This window comes from Taudactylus pleione, unplaced genomic scaffold (assembly GCF_031769625.1).
Source record: "Taudactylus pleione unplaced genomic scaffold, aTauple2 ptg000326l, whole genome shotgun sequence".
Classification (NCBI taxonomy): Eukaryota; Metazoa; Chordata; class Amphibia; order Anura; family Myobatrachidae; genus Taudactylus; species Taudactylus pleione.
The window spans coordinates 8,440,340-8,456,268 of NW_028284727.1; the positions used below are offsets into that span (position 1 = coordinate 8,440,340).

Below are 15,929 nucleotides of genomic sequence, written 5' to 3' on the forward strand. Positions count from 1 at the left end.
TTGCCCATGGCATATTGTGTGTTTCAGTGATGGAATTTTGATTGAAGAGGTCCCAGTCCTACTGCTCATTAAACAGCAAAATGTATTGACCTCTGTCATCGCACCTATATTCATTCCCCAACATACAGTACACATTTACCAACCAATTTCAGAATAAACGAAGAAGTTTGACTATAATATTGCACATCTTCAATGTAAAATGTTACAATGCAAAACTAGAAAATATAACCATATTTTGTTAACCTTTACAATAAGGGATATTGGTAAACTATACTCTGATAGCAAACACTAGCCTGTCATTAGCATGATCAGCTAACATTCAGTTCAAGCAATCAAATTTTTCCCCGCAGATAGGCAATAGAATAATATTATTAGCATTATAACTTCCACATTTAGATTTTATTGGATTTTGCATTCTGTGATGTGTAAGATTTGAACCTTAGGCAAAATTGTTTACAAAATGACAACACTGACTTAATCACTTAATTAAGTAATTTTATTGATATGTTTAATTCTCTTTAAAGTTAGGTTTCTTTTTTTTCCCTCTTATACCATAACATCAATAAATAAATAACTTAAGCTGAAAATTTGATGACAGAAAACACTGTAATTAGTTGAGTAACTCATCTAGTCTACCAACTGTAATGCCTACTCTGTTTTTTGTTCTTTTGTGTTTTTTTTTGTAACTGTGTTTTATGGGTTGCTGAGTACAATCTTGTCCGAATTTATTTTCTTTATCAGTTCCCAAAAGTTTCTTATATACTGTAAGTACAGGTACAGTGGGACCAGTTTTCTATGTCACATCACAGGTTTTAGAACTACAGTACAACCAATAAAGACATTCAATAAGTTGAGGCATAGTGATAATTATCCCTATAATGGAATGAATAACTGTATATTTAAGTGTAATGAATGGTTTTGTGTCCTACTATAGAAGCTGAAAAACAAAAGACTAAAACACAAGTAGAACATGAGAAGAAAACTCCGTCTAAAGGTAACAAGATGATAGTAATCGCCTGATTTTTTTTCCAGATTAATTACACATACTGTACAGTGTATACAAATAAGATAGACAAATGTGTGAACATAATGACACATATTGGCACAGATGCAAGAAATATCAAGAAACTGCAACATTCAAGATGAGGACTAATTCTAGATATTCAACACATAGTTACTGATCTGCTCTTGGATAGATGAAAATCTACAGAATGTTGCTGCACTCTTCAAAATGGGAGCTCCTAGCTGGATCAAGGTGTACTGTTGACCATCACCATCTGACCAGTTTCGCTGCAGTATCAGTTTCCTCAGGGATATAATGGGCATAGGACCGGGGTGCTTTATATGTGGCTTGTGCTTTAATCAACCAGTCAGGTTTTGATACATCATGTGTTGTTGGGACAGAGTTGCGATTAGAGAATGAGGACAGCGGATACAGTACGGTTCCCAGACTGAGTATCAAATACTGTGTAAGCATTTTTAAAAGTAGTGTGGGACATAAAACTTGGAAAAAGTAGTGAGGGACATAAAACATGCTATAAACAGTGTTCAGACATGGTGATTGCAGGTATGATTGATAAATTGATAAATACTGTGCTCAAGTCACGATTAGCTTTGAATATTGTCATATGTACTGTGCTTATTTTGTATGTACTTGTGTTATTTCAGCTGTAATAACAGCAGAAAAACCTAAAAAAGAAAAGGCTGAAAAGAAAGCTCCAACCAAAGGTTAGTATCCAAATAGAGAATGAATAGTTTAAAACCATCCTTCAGTTAGTAAACTTTTATACAGGGTGACATATTTTTTACAAGAATAACTAAAGGAAAGTGTGTACTTTTACATGTTATTGTATAAGGTCAAAAATGTATTTCCTTGTTGTTTGAATTGTTTTGTTTACCATTTTAAATGTCTCTTGAAAATGGATGGTGGGAGAGACAACATTCCAGTTTCCTCTTTACACTTTTTAGACTGCTAAATACTGTATCTCAGCACAAAGTCCCATATACAGTATGTTATTGTGATGTCATCAAATTGTATTTGTGAAATGCACACCAGCTGTTATGAAACTATGCATGGACCCTAGGGCAAGTAAGAAATCCATGCCCAAGTTGATAACTGGACCAGGGACAGACAGTATAAAATACCCAATAATTGGACCAGGACAAGGTACTCCTCACTTAATAAAGGCAATGATGTTCCAGACAAGTTATCAGAGAAACAGAATTTTGTGCTTTGGAACAAGATATTGTAATAATTAGGTGGATAAGGCAGATTTTGTGCACATCTGGTGATGTAAAGCAGGGTTACCAACTAAGTCTTGCACTTTGTCTTAGCTGATTAACATAAGAACAGCGGCAGAATTTGAAACATTTTGCAAACCTTCTATTGCATGTGATGGATATATATATTTTCTCTACTCTGTAATGATAGGTTGGTTGGCGTGTATCAGCTACAGGAACATCCACATTCAGACATGCACTTAAGGGAATTTACTGTTGCCCAGAAAACCCACCTGCATCACTATACCTCCTGACTGCCCACTTTTGGTCAAATCAAAGATCTTGAAAAGGACAGATCTTAGGTTGAAAATGGTTGGCTTTTCAGGGAGGATCTGGCCAGGGGCTGTAGGGCCCATTTGCAGCCTCTGTGCAGACCACCTCCTTTCTGCAGCACAGTAGACTCTGCCATTATGTAAGAGTTTACTGCGCATGTGCAGGTCTCTGTGAACATGACACTGCACCATGGCCCGATTCAGACCCGCTCGCTAAGTTGCATTCGCACGCAGCTGGTCGATTTTCACTATTTGCGCATGTGTACGCATCGCAGTGCGCATGCGCGAACCAGTATGAGCAATCGGGAAGCGTACGCTCGCTGTGCATAGACTGCTCGGCTGACTGAGTGACAGGAGAAGCCGTTTGTGGGTGGGGACAGGGGCTGGCCACTAGAAACAGGGGAATGGAGGTGCGAACGCAGGTGTGCCTGAGCATCTTAATGCCATTTCAGAGGCGTGCATAATTTAGAGGCAGCATCATAATACACGTCACCTAGTTGTATTTCACACTGAAGCAATCATAGTGCTTGTGGTAGGGTATGGTCAACCACAAGCGCTGCATTTGCTGCCAATGGTACTCGATGTACCGATGGCTGCATACACTTCCTGGAGATGACGTGCGTAAGTGGGCATCTTAAGACAGGCTGGTGGGCATCTGCAAACACAATGTGATCGCACGCTAAGACATAGTGGGCGTGCTAATGCCTTGCCAACAAACGCTCGCCTTGATGAAATTTGCATACGCATCTAGCATGCGAACGCATCTAGCGACCCGGTCTGAATCAAGCCCTATGTTCCCTGTGACTTCTCTACTGCGCGTATCTCTGGGAAAATAGCCACAATGCTATTTTCTCCATGTTTCTGCTGCTGCAGCAGCACTGATATGGAACTCCAGAGTGGTGAGTATAATTATATGGGTGCAGGTTGTATAAAAGGTGGTAAAGTACCCTAGGCGCTAAGAAAAAGTAATGATATATATACTTTCCTTTGAGAATTTTTCAAAACAGCCAACAGCTTATGTATTATCTTCAGAGTATACAGTTTCTGATATGCCAAGTTTCTGAGTTGCAGAGTAGTTTCTGAGATGTACCAACTCTGCAACTCAGACACTAGTAATATAAACCAAATGCCCTATACAGTAGTACAGGCTGATGAAGATGACTACTGTATTAGTTAGGGGTGAGCGGGTTCGGATTTCTGAAATCCGAACCCCCCCGAGCCCCCCCGATCTGAGGCCGATCCGAGTCAGGCTCGACTTTTCCCGCCTGACTCGGATCTGAAATCGAGGCAAAACGTCATCATCCCGCCTTCCGGGTGTCACGGGTTTTGGATCCTATATAAGGTACCCGCATCGGTGCCATTTTCTCACTCGGCTGTGGACAGTGAAGAGGGAGGGTGGAAGTTAGGGCTGGCTGGGCTGTGTAGTGTAGTGTAGTGTTGTAGTGTAGTGTAGTTTAGTGCAGTATAGTGTGGTGCTGTGCTGTGCTGCGCTGTGCTGCTGTTGTCCATAGGGGCTGTGTCCACTCCTTCAAAGTCCATAAGAGCTGGCTGGACTGTGTTGTGCAGTCAGTTGTCCATAGGGGCTGTGTCCACTCCAAAGTCCTGTGCAGTGTCTCAGTCCTAAAGGGGTGCTGTAGTGTTGTCCAGGGGGTGCTCTGTCCATCAGGGGTGCTCCTCCCAAGTGCTAAAAAAAAATATTTTTTCTGTGTTTGTGAATTGTGTGCACTGTGGCTGCACGTGCATCAACAAAGGAGCAGCGCCAAGCGTGCGCCTGTGTCCCATAAGTAAAAGGCCGGCTGGCTTGTCCGTTAAAGGGTGCTGTAACCCCCAAAGGGCACTCCAAACAAAATTAAAAAAAATATTTTTTTGTGTTTGTGAATTGTGTGCGCAGTAGCCGCACATGCATCAACAAAGTAGTGCCAAGCGTGCGCCTGTGTACCATAAATAAAGGGCCGGCTGGATTGACCGCTAAAGGGTGCTGTAACCCCCAAAGGGCACTCCAAACAAAATAAAAAAATATATTTTTTTGTGTTTGTGAATTGTGTGCGCAGTAGCCGCACATGCATCAACAAAGTAGTGCCAAGCGTGCGCCTGTGTCCCATAAGTAAAAGGCCGGCTGGCTAGTCCATTAAAGGATGCTGTAACCCCCAAAGGGCACTCCAAACAAAATAATAAAATATATTTTTTTGTGTTTGTGAATTGTGTGCGCAGTAGCCGCACGTGCATCAACAAAGTAGTGCCAAGCGTGCGCCTGTGTCCCATAAATAAAGGGCCGGCTGGATTGACCGCTAAACGGTGCTGTAACCCCCAAAGGGTACTCCAAACAAAATAAAAAAAAAATTTCTGTGTTTGTGAATTGTGTGCACTGTGGCTGCACGTGCATCAAAGAAGGAGCAGCACCAAGTGTGCGCCTGTGTCCCATAAGTAAAAGGCGGGCTGGCTTGTCCATTAAAGGGTGCTGTAACCCCCAAAGGGCACTCCAAACAAAATAAAAAAATATATTTTTTTGTGTTTGTGAATTGTGTGCGCAGTAGCCGCACATGCATCAACAAAGTAGTGCCAAGCGTGCGCCTGTGTCATAAGTAAAGGGCCGGCTGGCTTGTCCGTTAAAGGGTGCTGTAACCCCCAAAGGGCACTCCAAACAAAATAAAAAAGTATATTTTTTTGTGTTTGTGAATTGTGTGCGCAGTAGCCGCACGTGCATCAACAAAGTAGTGCCAAGCATGCGCCTGTGTACCATAAATAAAGGGCTGGCTGGATTGACCGCTAAAGGGTGCTGTAACCCCCAAAGGGCACTCCAAACAAAATAAAAAAATATATTTTTTGTGTTTGTGAATTGTGTGCGCAGTAGCCGCACATGCATCAACAAAGTAGTGCCAAGCGTGCGCCTGTGTCCCATAAGTAAAAGGCCGGCTGGCTAGTCCGTTAAAGGATGCTGTAACCCCCAATGGGCACTCCAAACAAAATAATAAAATATATTTTTTTGTGTTTGTGAATTGTGTGCGCAGTAGCCGCACGTGCATCAACAAAGTAGTGCCAAGCGTGCGCCTGTGTCCCATAAATAAAGGGCCGGCTGGATTGACCGCTAAAGGGTGCTGTAACCCCCAAAGGGTACTCCAAACAAAATAAAAAAAAAATTTCTGTGTTTGTGAATTGTGTGCACTGTGGCTGCACGTGCATCAACGAAGGAGCAGCACCAAGCGTGCGCCTGTGTCCCATAAGTAAAAGGCGGGCAGGCTTGACCATTAAAGGGTGCTGTAACCCCCAAAGGGCACTCCAAACAAAATAAAAATATATATTTTTTTGTGTTTGTGAATTGTGTGCGCAGTAGCCGCACATGCATCAACAAAGTAGTGCCAAGCGTGCGCCTGTGTCCCATAAATAAAGGGCCAGCTGGATTGACCGCTAAAGGGTGCTGTAACCCCCAAAGGGCACTCCAAACAAAATAAAAAAATATATTTTTTTGTGTTTGTGAATTGTGTGCGCAGTAGCCGCACGTGCATCAACAAAGTAGTGCAAAGCGTGCGCCTGTGTCCAATAAATGAAGGGCCGGCTGGCTTGTCCATTAAAGGGTGCTGTAACCCCCAAAGGGGTCTCCAAACAAAATAAAAAAATATTTTCTGTGTTTGTGAATTGTGTGGGCTGTAGCTGCACGTGCATCAACAAAGGAGCAGCACCAAGCGTGCGCCTGTGTCCCATAAGTAAAGGGCCGGCTGGCTCATTTCTTAAAGGGTGGTGTAACCCACAAAGTGCACTAGTCTCCAACAAAAATAAAAAATATTTTTTTTTGTTTGTGTGCGCCTTTAGCCGCACGTATATATCAATATAACATAAATGGAGGACCAAACTTTCTCTGATAAAAATAAAATAGGGAAAGATCAAAAACCACTTCCTCCTAGTGCTGAAGCTGCTGCCACTAGTCATGACATAGACGATAACATGCCATCAACGTCGTCTGCCAAGGCCGATGCCCAATGTCATAGTAGAGGGCACATACAATCCCAAATAACAAAGTTCAGGAAAATGACCTTGAAAAAAACATTTAAATCATCTGAAGAGAAACGTAAACTTGCCAATATGCCATTTACGACACGGAGTGGCAAGGAACGGCTAAGGTCTTTCCCTATGTTCATGACTAGTGGTTCAACTTCACATGACGATGGAAGCCCTCCTCCCGCTAAAAAAAATCAAACGAGTTAAGCTAGCAAAAGCACAGCGAAGAACTGTGCGTTCTAAGAAGATATCACAAATCCCCAAGGAGAGTCCTAGTGTGGTGGCGGTTGCGATGCCTGACCTTCCCAGCACTGGACGGGAAGAGGTGGCTCTTTCCACCATTTGCACGCCCCCTGCAAGTGCTGAAAGGAGCACCCACAGTCCACTTGCTGATATGCAAATTGAAAATGTCACTGTTGAAGTACAACAGGATGAGGATACTGGTGTAGCTGGCACTGAGGAGGAAGTTGGCGAGGAGGATTCTGATGGTGATGTGGTTTGTTTAAATCAGGCTCCGTGGGAGACAGTTGTTGTCCGTGGGATGAAAAAGCCCATCACGGTCATGCCTGGACAGAAGACCAAACATTCCACCTCTTTGGTCTGGCAATATTTCTATCCAAATCCGGACAACAACTGTCTTGCCATATGTACCATATGTAAAGGTGAAATAAGTAGGGGTAGGGACGTTAACCACCTAGGAACATCCTCCCTTATACGGCACCTGCAGCGCGTTCATAAAAAGTTACTGTCAAGTTCAGAAACTTTGGCTAAGACCATAAGCAGTCCAGGGACACCTAAATCCCTTTTTCCTGTTTTATCCAAGGAATCGGTGGATGAGGAGGATGAGGACGACATCTTGCCTCCTCAGTTTGTGCAGGAACACATTAATTGCCAGCTTGTTTTGTGGGGGCCCAAACGAACCAATCATTTCAGCCACAGTCATGTGGCAGACCCTGGCGCTGAAATGATTGGTTTGTTAAAGTGTGCATGTCCTATTTATACAACATAAGGTCTTGCACCTCTTTTTTTTCTTTCCAGTATGTACTGTTTGGGGCCTAGTTTTTCAAACTGCCATCCTGTCTGCCACTGCAGTGTCACTCCTAGATGGGCCACGTGTTTGTGCCGCCCACTCGTGTCGCTTAGCATAGTCATCCAGCTACCTCGGTGCAATCTTTTGGCCATAAAAACAATATTGTGAGGTGTGAGGTGTTCAGAATAGACTGGAAATGAGTGGAAATGAAGGTTATTGAGGTTAATAATTGCATAGGAGCAGAAAAACCCACACATTCTGTGATTTAAGCTGTTTTTATGCTTTTTAAAAAAAAAATACAGATCCAAAACACAAAACCCAGAACCCAAAACACGGAAGGGTGGTTTTGGCAAAACCAATCCAGATCCAAAACACGAAGAAAGATCCAGATCCAAAACCAAAACACAAAACACGAAAAGTGGCCGGTGCACACCCCTAGTATTAGTACACCAGATGCATATGCTTACCATACAGATGGTCTGTTTGTGGGCTACAATGCACTCTCTTTCTGAGCTTGTTTCTTTTGATTATTGTACACCCAATTTACTACCAACTCTGTATCAGCCCCATAGTGTTAAAGTTAAGCACACAAATGGAAACAGATCACTACATTTCTGCCTCTGGTACATCATCATCTTGTTCTGTTCAGCAAATAAGTACACAGCTTGTATCTCCCTCTCCCCCAGACATTGATTAACCCCATTCAACTCACCTGTCGGATGTGGCTTGTGGAAACCCGCTCCAGGTGAGCTCAATGGGGTTAATTAATGTCTGGGAGAAGGAGATACAAGCTGTTTAAAGATATTGGGTATTTTACACTGTCTGTCCCTGAATACGGGGGAGCAATCCCCAAAATGACATTGAAAATTAAGGACTTTCAACCTGATGTACAAGTCTGATGAGTGCCGCCTATCCTTCCTCTTATTTGGAGTGTAGCATACACCCTAGGACAGCATAGCAGCAAGTTAACAAAACATTGATCGAGAGTGCCGGACTACTATTCCTTTTATATTGATATATATATATATATATATTTATTTATTTATTTTTAGATCTGATTAGCTGCACTAACTGCTCAAGTCCAGTTCCCTTCCTTGTCTGGAGATATATATATATATATATATATATATATATATATAATTCCAAAATAATCGGCACTCAGAGACTCCAAATCAAAGTGAAAAAAGCAGCAGTTTAATCTGGCAACATTTCGGTATGTCAGGTCTTATGTATAGAGAGAGAGAAAGAGAGAGAGAGAGAGACAGAGAGAGAAAGAAAAGGCACAAGGCACTCTGGAACAGTTGCACTAAACTAGGTGTGCTTATTGTGTATGTCAGCAAAGTTTAAGGTACAAATGGATGTTTGTGTCTGAAATGTTACTGACTTGCACAATATTTACCCCTTGTTCAGTGCAACTGTCTGCAGAGTGCCATCTCTTTTTTGCTCTCTCTACATTACATTGGATTTGACACCAGGTCCTTCATTTTTTCTGATTTCTTTTGGTTGAGTGTAAGTTTTTCACACACATACAGTATATAAAACTTCTATTTACATTAATCTTGCTGTCTTATTCCAGAAACTACAAAAGATAAACCTGAACAGAAGGAAAGGGCTGAAAAGAAGGCTCCAGCAAAAGGTTGGTTGTTACTTAGTTATCAAACAGAAATTGTATTGTTTTGTTTTGTTTTTTTTATATATTTAATCATGCAAAAGTTATTGCCTAAATTGCCAAAGTGTCTATCAGTTAGTGGTTATATAAATTTTAAAGTGACATACAGTACCAGACAAAAAAAGATTTTCTCAATCTAAATATTAATAGCAGAAGGACGACTATTATGAGTGACATATTTATATGATGCCGTTGTCTGAGCAGGGCACATCATATACCAAATTAAAGGTCTTGGTCCCTAGATTTGCAGAAAAATATTGGCATTGTAATTAGTTGCTTTTTATCAGAATTATGTGGCAAAACATCCGCCTGACATTTACAATGCATCACCATTAAGCTCTGAAAAAAGTGACAGTTGGTGAACTGTCCCTCTACACCTGCTGGATGCTGGAACTTGTGACAGTTATTTGCAGCCACAGATACAGTATCAGTGCATCTTGTGGGGACCTCAATCGCTGACTGCTGTGTTATTTCATTATTCACTTCACCTCACATTGTTTACACCAAACATGCTTAGAGACCTCCTTGAGGACGTTGATGTGGTTGAACCCTTACAGATCATCCAGAGTGTGCAGTTCAAAGATCTTAAACAACATATAACAAGATCGACTAATACACTGCTTGCACCATACTATTCTTTGGGTCATGGATGTGCAATGTCTAAACTGTGTTGCCTAACAAACATTTTTCAGACTGCTTAGGTTTTGATGCTGAATGTGGTTGTTCCACCATATTTTGTAGAACTCTTTATGACAAATACCCTTAAATTATGGACTCATTATCTCCATAATATCCACAGTAACTAATGTCCATAATATCCTCCATAACTAAGGTGGTTACTGCCATGATTCAGGGCAATAGGCCCTACCATTGTTTAGCAAAGTATTCTGCTGTGTAGTTAGTGCCCAGCCAGGCTAGGTTTTTTGTTTATACTTTTGTGTGTGGCACAATAAAGACTGACGCCGACCAGTTTGAACAAGATACCCAGACTTATCTCCTGTTTCTACGGCTGCTGTGTGTAGAGAGGGAGTCCATCTACCCCTGGAGAGGGACCCCTATCCCAACTGTGTCACACTAATTATAGATTAATACTTTGCTTTACAAAAAAATTATGTTATAATCAGGGGCGGCTCCAGGGGTGGGGCTGCAGCAAAGTCCAAAAATCAAATAGAGGAGCAACACAAACTGCCAGTGAGCCCTGGCCTGCCATGTTTGTCAGCGTTTGGGGTGGCAGTTGGTGTGTACACAAGCATTAGCTCCATATTACAATGTAACAACAATGACAAAATATACAGTATACCAATAGCCCTCCTTCTTTTTACACAAATATTGTCCTATGGGGATGTAGTCAAGTGTTGATATTTACAATGTCAATATTCATAATGTCTGCATCACATGTCACTATTGTTGAAATGTCAAAATTGACCAGAATGTGGACATGCCAACATTCTGCATTGACTGGAAATGGAGGGTGGAGAATAGGCTACGGAATGTGGACATGCCAACATTCTGCATGGACTGGAAATGGAGGGTGGAGAATAGGCTACGGAAGAGGAAGATGTAGTGCACACAGGGGGGTGGGTTCTGAGCACACAGAAACCCCCCCAGAGAAACCAATTTTTTTTGTTAAAAAGACGAGACAACTTTGTCTCCATCTCTGCAGTGTCAGCGGGCCACTCACGGCCACCACTGGAGCTGCCGCACATGTGCATCAGCTCCTCAGGCAGAGAGCTATGATCAGAAGCAGCTCCATTCACATACTATTTGCTAGGGTAGCCGCAGCGATGAGCCTCCTCCTCCTCAGCCATTGGTTTGTGTAAGTACTTTATGCTACTGTATGTGTGTGAATGTTTTATGTATATATGCTGTGTGTATGCTATGTGTATGTATAGTATATGTGTATGTATGTTTGCTATACGTGCGTGTGAATATGCTATGTGTATGAATACTATTTGTGTATGTATGCATGCATGTTTGTGTCAGTCTGTGTGTATATATGTACAATATATATATATAAGTTTGTAGGAGCCGGCACTTCTATGTTGTTACTCATACATCTGTGTCCGGTGCCTTCCTATTACCTCCCAAAGATAGGGGGGGACAAAATATGTTGCTTGCAGATGGCACTTTAGTTACGACTAGATAAAATACTATGCGGAGTCTAAGTGTTTTTATTTACTAAGTTGTACCTAGTGCTATCTGCAAGCACCATATATATATATATATATATATATATATACACATGAACAACAACGATCTGGCACTCACAGGATGAAAAAAGACAATACTTTCTACGGTGCCTTCCTATTAGGGAGCAACGTCCCTACCATACAGAAGAATAAGAAGGCAGCACTCGGAGACCTCTCAATGTCATGTAAACAGTGCTGGGGTATAATATGAGATCATCACCATCAACAGTTCGGGGCAACACGCCCTTTCATCAGGATGTCAGATCCTGATGAAGGGGCGTGTTGCCCCGGAACGTCAATGGTGATGATTTCACATTAAACCACAGCACTGTTTATATGACATTGAGAGGTCTCCGAGTGCCACCTTCTTGTTCTTCTATATATATATACAAAATTAATCGGCACTCGTGGTCCAAAGTGGTGCATAATATGTCCGGGTGCCCTCCAGGGGGATGATAATATAGAAAGTAGTAGTCAATCCATAGGAGAAAGACTGAGGCGGCACTCATGGACTTAAATGCAAACGCAGTATTTACTTGAATTTCACCAACATTTCAGAGCCCACCGGCTCTTTAATCAAGGTATATAAAATAAAGAGAAGTGAGTACTTACCTATATAAAAAGGAACAGCCCGCTTCCCTCGGTCCGTGCAGCACCCACTCGGACCAGTACTTTCCTGCCAGAATAGATAGGGCTCCGGTGCCCTCTGGAAAAATTCAATAGAGAAACAATGAAACTATGCAAACAAGCAGCGGCACTGGGAGACTTGTATGAATCAATAATGTGTATTCACAAACTCATGGTAATCAGTACCAACATTGTGGGGCACAGCCTCCCCCTTTGTTTTACACCCTGACAAAGGGGCGGCTGTGCCCCAAATGTTGGTACTGATTACCATGAGTTTGTGAATAGACGTTATTGATTCATACAAGTCTCCCAGTGCCGCTGCTTGTTTGCATAGTTTCTCTATGTATATTTATATATATGTATCCCCCACGTAAAAATTCTGCGTTTGGCACTGGGAGGTTAGGGTTAGACTTCAGGAGGGGAAGTTAGGGTTAGGCCATGGGAGCGTCTGAGCATGGGACATGGGGGAATGATCATCAGTCCTCCCTGCTGCAGCTGATTTCTTCGTACACAGAGATCAGCATATCAATGCTCAGAGGGGAACTATGTTTCCCCTCTTGCACTTTTGATTTCGGCGCATTCTGGGGCACAATTCTGGTCTTAATGATGTCGGTTACAGATCGCTATATCACTGCTGAAGGGCTGAAACGGGAATAGGAAGGAACAGAATTTCTCATTACCTGCACTGAGAATGCAGCGGATTGCATGGTCCTATGGGATATGACCGTGTCAGGTAAAACCCAGCTGGCTGTGTTTGCAGCCCTTAAGACCATGCAAGGTAAGTTGTTAAAGAAGGTTTGCTTCATGTTACAGCTTTATTGCCTCTATTATTCTAAACAATACACATTTTGTTGTATTATTGGTCCCCATTAATATGACTAGTAATACTTTTCTTCTATTTCAATGAACCTATTGCTTAATGTTATCGATGGAGAATTTGTAACATGCAGATTTAAGTGAATACACCTGTTTTTATTAAATTGTACTTTTTAGGCCAAATAGCACAAATGTGAAATACTTGTAATGTATAATAAAGCATACACCCTTGCTGGGTATATTTGTTAGAAATTATCAGAAAAAAAGATAACTCTATGCGCTTTACATTCATTAAAACTTAACTTTTAGTTTTAATATTAAGACTCACAATTCCAACAAACAACTCATCTAAAGTCGTGGTTGGGGTGCCCCAAGCTGCCATTTGGGCGCCCAAGCTACTGACTTATCGCACATTTCTGCTCGCCTCCTCAGGAGGGGGCAATCAGAAATGCCAGCGGCTGTTTGCGCCTGAACAGAGCAAAAGCTGAATTGCTCCGTCAGGCACCCGACACTAACAATTGCATCGCCCCCATTAAATGTTAGTTTTCTGCAATAACAGGTTCTGCAGCTCTTGGATAGTTACAGCAATATGATACACCCTTTACTGTATTTATGTATGTTGTTTGTTGGATTTGTGAGTCCTATAATTAAAAATTAAAAATAATAGTTCTGTTTTATCAAATATAAAGAGTACCTGAGCAAATAGAGTTCTGTTTTTTCTGATAATTGTTATCAATGTTTCATTACTCTTGTGAGTACCACCGGTCTTATATCTCATATATTTATATGCATCTAGGCATTTATGCCACATCATTATATTTCTATGTGATCCAATGAGACCAGTAAAAAATTTAGCTACTACATAGTGGAAGTCAGTGCGCCTACCTACCTCTATCTTTTGCTGTGGGTAAGTTTTCTTAGACAGTTGAAAAAATTAAGTCAAATGCTATGCAATTCAGTTACAGGACTTTTCTTATAATAGTAAGCCTTTATAATTGTATTTGATATATTCGCATTGTAATTCATGTAAAATAAATGCACACAGACAATTTACAGTCACTATGTAAATCCATGTTTATTGTTTCATGATAATGAGCACCAATCTGTAATGCTGAATCTTGTTGATCTGTGAATGACAAATTTACTATGTATCTGCTGTTTCTTAATTCAGTTTGCATACACTTTTTTATCTTCTTGTAATGAGATATTGCCAATCAATGTTTTGTTACAAAAATACTGGGTAAATTTGTAACAGCATATTTTGTATTTCAATCTGTTATGCATTGCCATGAGCTACAGTCACTTGTTTGAACATCTATATTTGTCTCATTGCAGTAATTACCAAAGAAAAAACTGAACAGAAGGAGAAAGCAGAGAAGAAAACCACAGCCAAAAGTCAGTATAAAACTCTACAGTATTTGTTCTACAAGCAGCATTTTAATAACAGAGCAGAGAGATGTTTTAAAGATATACTCTGTGTCTATGGTCCTGATTCAGAGATGTAAACAATGGTGATTTTTACGCAGAGCAAAAATTTGTTGCTATTGCGCATACATCACTCTGTACATGCAGTGATCGTCTTGCAATTCTGCATGCACAGAGAAACCGTTCAAAAAGTGAGTGACAGGTAGTTAGCATTTAAATTATGTTACATGAATGTGATTAATTTAGCCACTGTGATCTCATATGCAGCATGAGAGCTCTCTGCATGTCAGGAGTGCCGCTGTATTTGAGACAGGTCAGAACTGCCGCACATGCTGCATGGCTGATCAATGTGCATCAATGTTACTTATATTTACACTATCACACAACATCAGATGCAGATGAGAGGGCAGCAGTGGTCCGGTAAGCTATGGAACTATTAGCATATTTTCGCAGCTGCGGTCCATGTGAAATCGCAGCTACGATCGCACTAATGTCCATCTCTGAATCAGTCAGCAATTATCCCATAATTAGTTCTAAATTAATTAGAACTAATTATGGGATCAGAAGACAGGACTGACTTGTGGGACAAAGGTACCCCTGACACCAGGTCTCTTTGGTTGCCCTTTTTGTAAAAAATAAAGAGACATTATTTAAGCAAAAGACTGAAATCCTAAACCTACATACCTTGGTGCCAAAAATGTGCACATCCTTTCATCAACCAATCACATTCAAATTGTGTTTAAAGGTAATCAGCATACAGGCTCCAGCAAAGAAAGCTGTTTCTGTAGAGTTTCCTTGCAGTTTTCTTGGCTACAGCCAACTAAAGGCCCCCCATACACCTACCACCGGATCGCCGGATCTGGCAATGGGATTGGAAATGTTGATCCACCGGTCAGAAATGCCTACCAGCGGCCATCTATTTTCCATGATCCATTGGTGGATCAGTGAAATTTTCCATGGTAAATTTCACCTCTTTGTTAGTCACAATCACATTCTGATCTTGATCGGCAAATCAGTGAAATCCAACAAGAAATCCAACAAGTTGGATTTCACCAATCTTGAGATGCCGAGTTGCAGGATAGCAACATTGTGGTGATCCGTTGCTAGTGTATGGGCCCCTTAAGATAGTCATTGCCTGCAAAGAGCTTTCAAAATATCTATGGAATCTTATTGCTTGAGAATACCAATCAGTAGAGGGGTATAAACAATTAAAATATTGATGAGAACTGGTCAATCCTTGTTTTTGACAACAATCTCCTTATTCTGCACAAGTCTGTGCTATTTGGTAGGATGGCAGGAATGAAGATATTTTTTTATAATCAGAAAATAGCCAAGCCCATTTAAATGTTGCATTAAAAAAAAATCCCTCTGATGAGACCAATGTTCTAAATTTTTGAATGGCCCAGTCAAAAATTTCTCATAAAATGTTTTTCTTGTTTTTCGCTGTGGAGGGAAAGATCTGACATGATTTATAGTCATTACAGACCTTCACAAAAATCTGCAATTTCAGTAAGGGTGTGTAGACATTTTGTATCATAGTATGATAGTTTGTAGCTATATTTAGTATAGCTACAAACTATCATGTTCAAGTACTCTACATAAAAAAGGCAGGGCAATAATTTAATGCA

General features: G+C 41.0%; 1 protein-coding gene across 1 annotated transcript in view; it reads left to right on the plus strand.

Annotated features, from left to right (window-relative positions):
- The window catches only part of LOC148509478 (uncharacterized), a 621,587-nt gene that overhangs the window by 134,706 nt on the left and 470,952 nt on the right, over positions 1 to 15,929 (plus strand). Inside the window, exons 12-15 of the mRNA XM_088443077.1 lie at positions 935 to 994; positions 1,669 to 1,728; positions 9,152 to 9,211; positions 14,212 to 14,271. Coding sequence (XP_088299203.1) covers positions 935 to 994; positions 1,669 to 1,728; positions 9,152 to 9,211; positions 14,212 to 14,271 — 240 coding nt within the window. The remainder of the gene's footprint in view (positions 1 to 934; positions 995 to 1,668; positions 1,729 to 9,151; positions 9,212 to 14,211; positions 14,272 to 15,929) is intronic.